General features: G+C 36.9%; 1 protein-coding gene across 1 annotated transcript; it reads right to left on the reverse strand.

Annotated features, from left to right (window-relative positions):
• Positions 1-368: 368 nt before the first annotated feature.
• On the reverse strand, positions 369-650 carry LOC130708208 (transmembrane protein 258-like). The gene has a single exon (XM_057546329.1). The coding sequence runs from the start codon at positions 642-644 to the stop codon at positions 369-371; it is 276 nt and encodes a 91-aa protein (XP_057402312.1). The 5' UTR covers positions 645-650.
• Positions 651-1001: the final 351 nt, after the last annotated feature.

Here is a 1001-nt window from a genome sequence, read left to right on the forward strand (position 1 = left end):
TATACATTTCCTTCAGCATTGCATAAGTGTTTCATGTGCTTGACGTCCTCATCAATACTTGGTATAATCAGTTTATTCATTTTAGCTATTCTTATTGGAACGTGGGGGTATCTATTTGTGATTTTAATGTTCATTTACCAGATGAGATTAAATATATTTCTATAAATGTATTGACCATTTGGATATTCTCTTTTCTTAAAATAAATGTTCAGTTTATTTGTCCATTTTTCTATATTTTTATTGACTTGTAGGAGTTATCTGTATGCATTTTGGATATGAGAATTTTTTTTTTTTTTGGTCACACATCTGCCTTTATTGTGAGCAGCAGGTGGGACACTTCCAACATAGCAACAACAAAAAAAATGAATTTACAAAAGCAGGGATTCAGTTAAGCCGCCTGGTTGGAACCCTTGGGAGTTCATATTGTAGATGCCAACCCAGAGCAGCAGGAAGAGGACTCCAAAGCCCATGAAGAGGGAGGCCACCAAGGAGATGAGGAGCTCCTTGTAGATATCCCGAGTGTGTTTGGTGGAGGTGACCTCATAAACGAAGAACCAGGCAGTGAAGAACATGCCAGTGGCCAACAGCCCCATGGTCAGACGTGGAAAGACAGCCGGGTTCACTGGGCTGGTGTATCTTCTCATGGCCTCAAGCTCCGTTTTGCCAGGCACAGGGTAATCCGCTGCTCCTGAGAACTTTTAATTTATTAAAAACTTTAAATTTTTATTTGGATTTGGGCCAGAGAAATCTTTTTCCACTCTCTTAATTTTCTTCAGTTTTACTCCCTTAATAATGCCTTTTGATGAAAAGAAGTCCTTAAATTTTATATGGTTCAATTCATTAGTCATTTCCTTTATGTTTAGTGCTTTATATATATTTGTCTCAGAAATCTTTCTCAACCAAAATTGCATGATGGTATTGGTTTTGATCTGTATACATTCAACAAGTATTTTATTGAGTACCTAATACTTAGCCACTACACATTAATTGATCTCTTGTAG

The sequence above is a fragment of the Balaenoptera acutorostrata genome, chromosome 5 (assembly GCF_949987535.1).
Source record: "Balaenoptera acutorostrata chromosome 5, mBalAcu1.1, whole genome shotgun sequence".
In the NCBI taxonomy this organism is placed as follows: Eukaryota; Metazoa; Chordata; class Mammalia; order Artiodactyla; family Balaenopteridae; genus Balaenoptera; species Balaenoptera acutorostrata.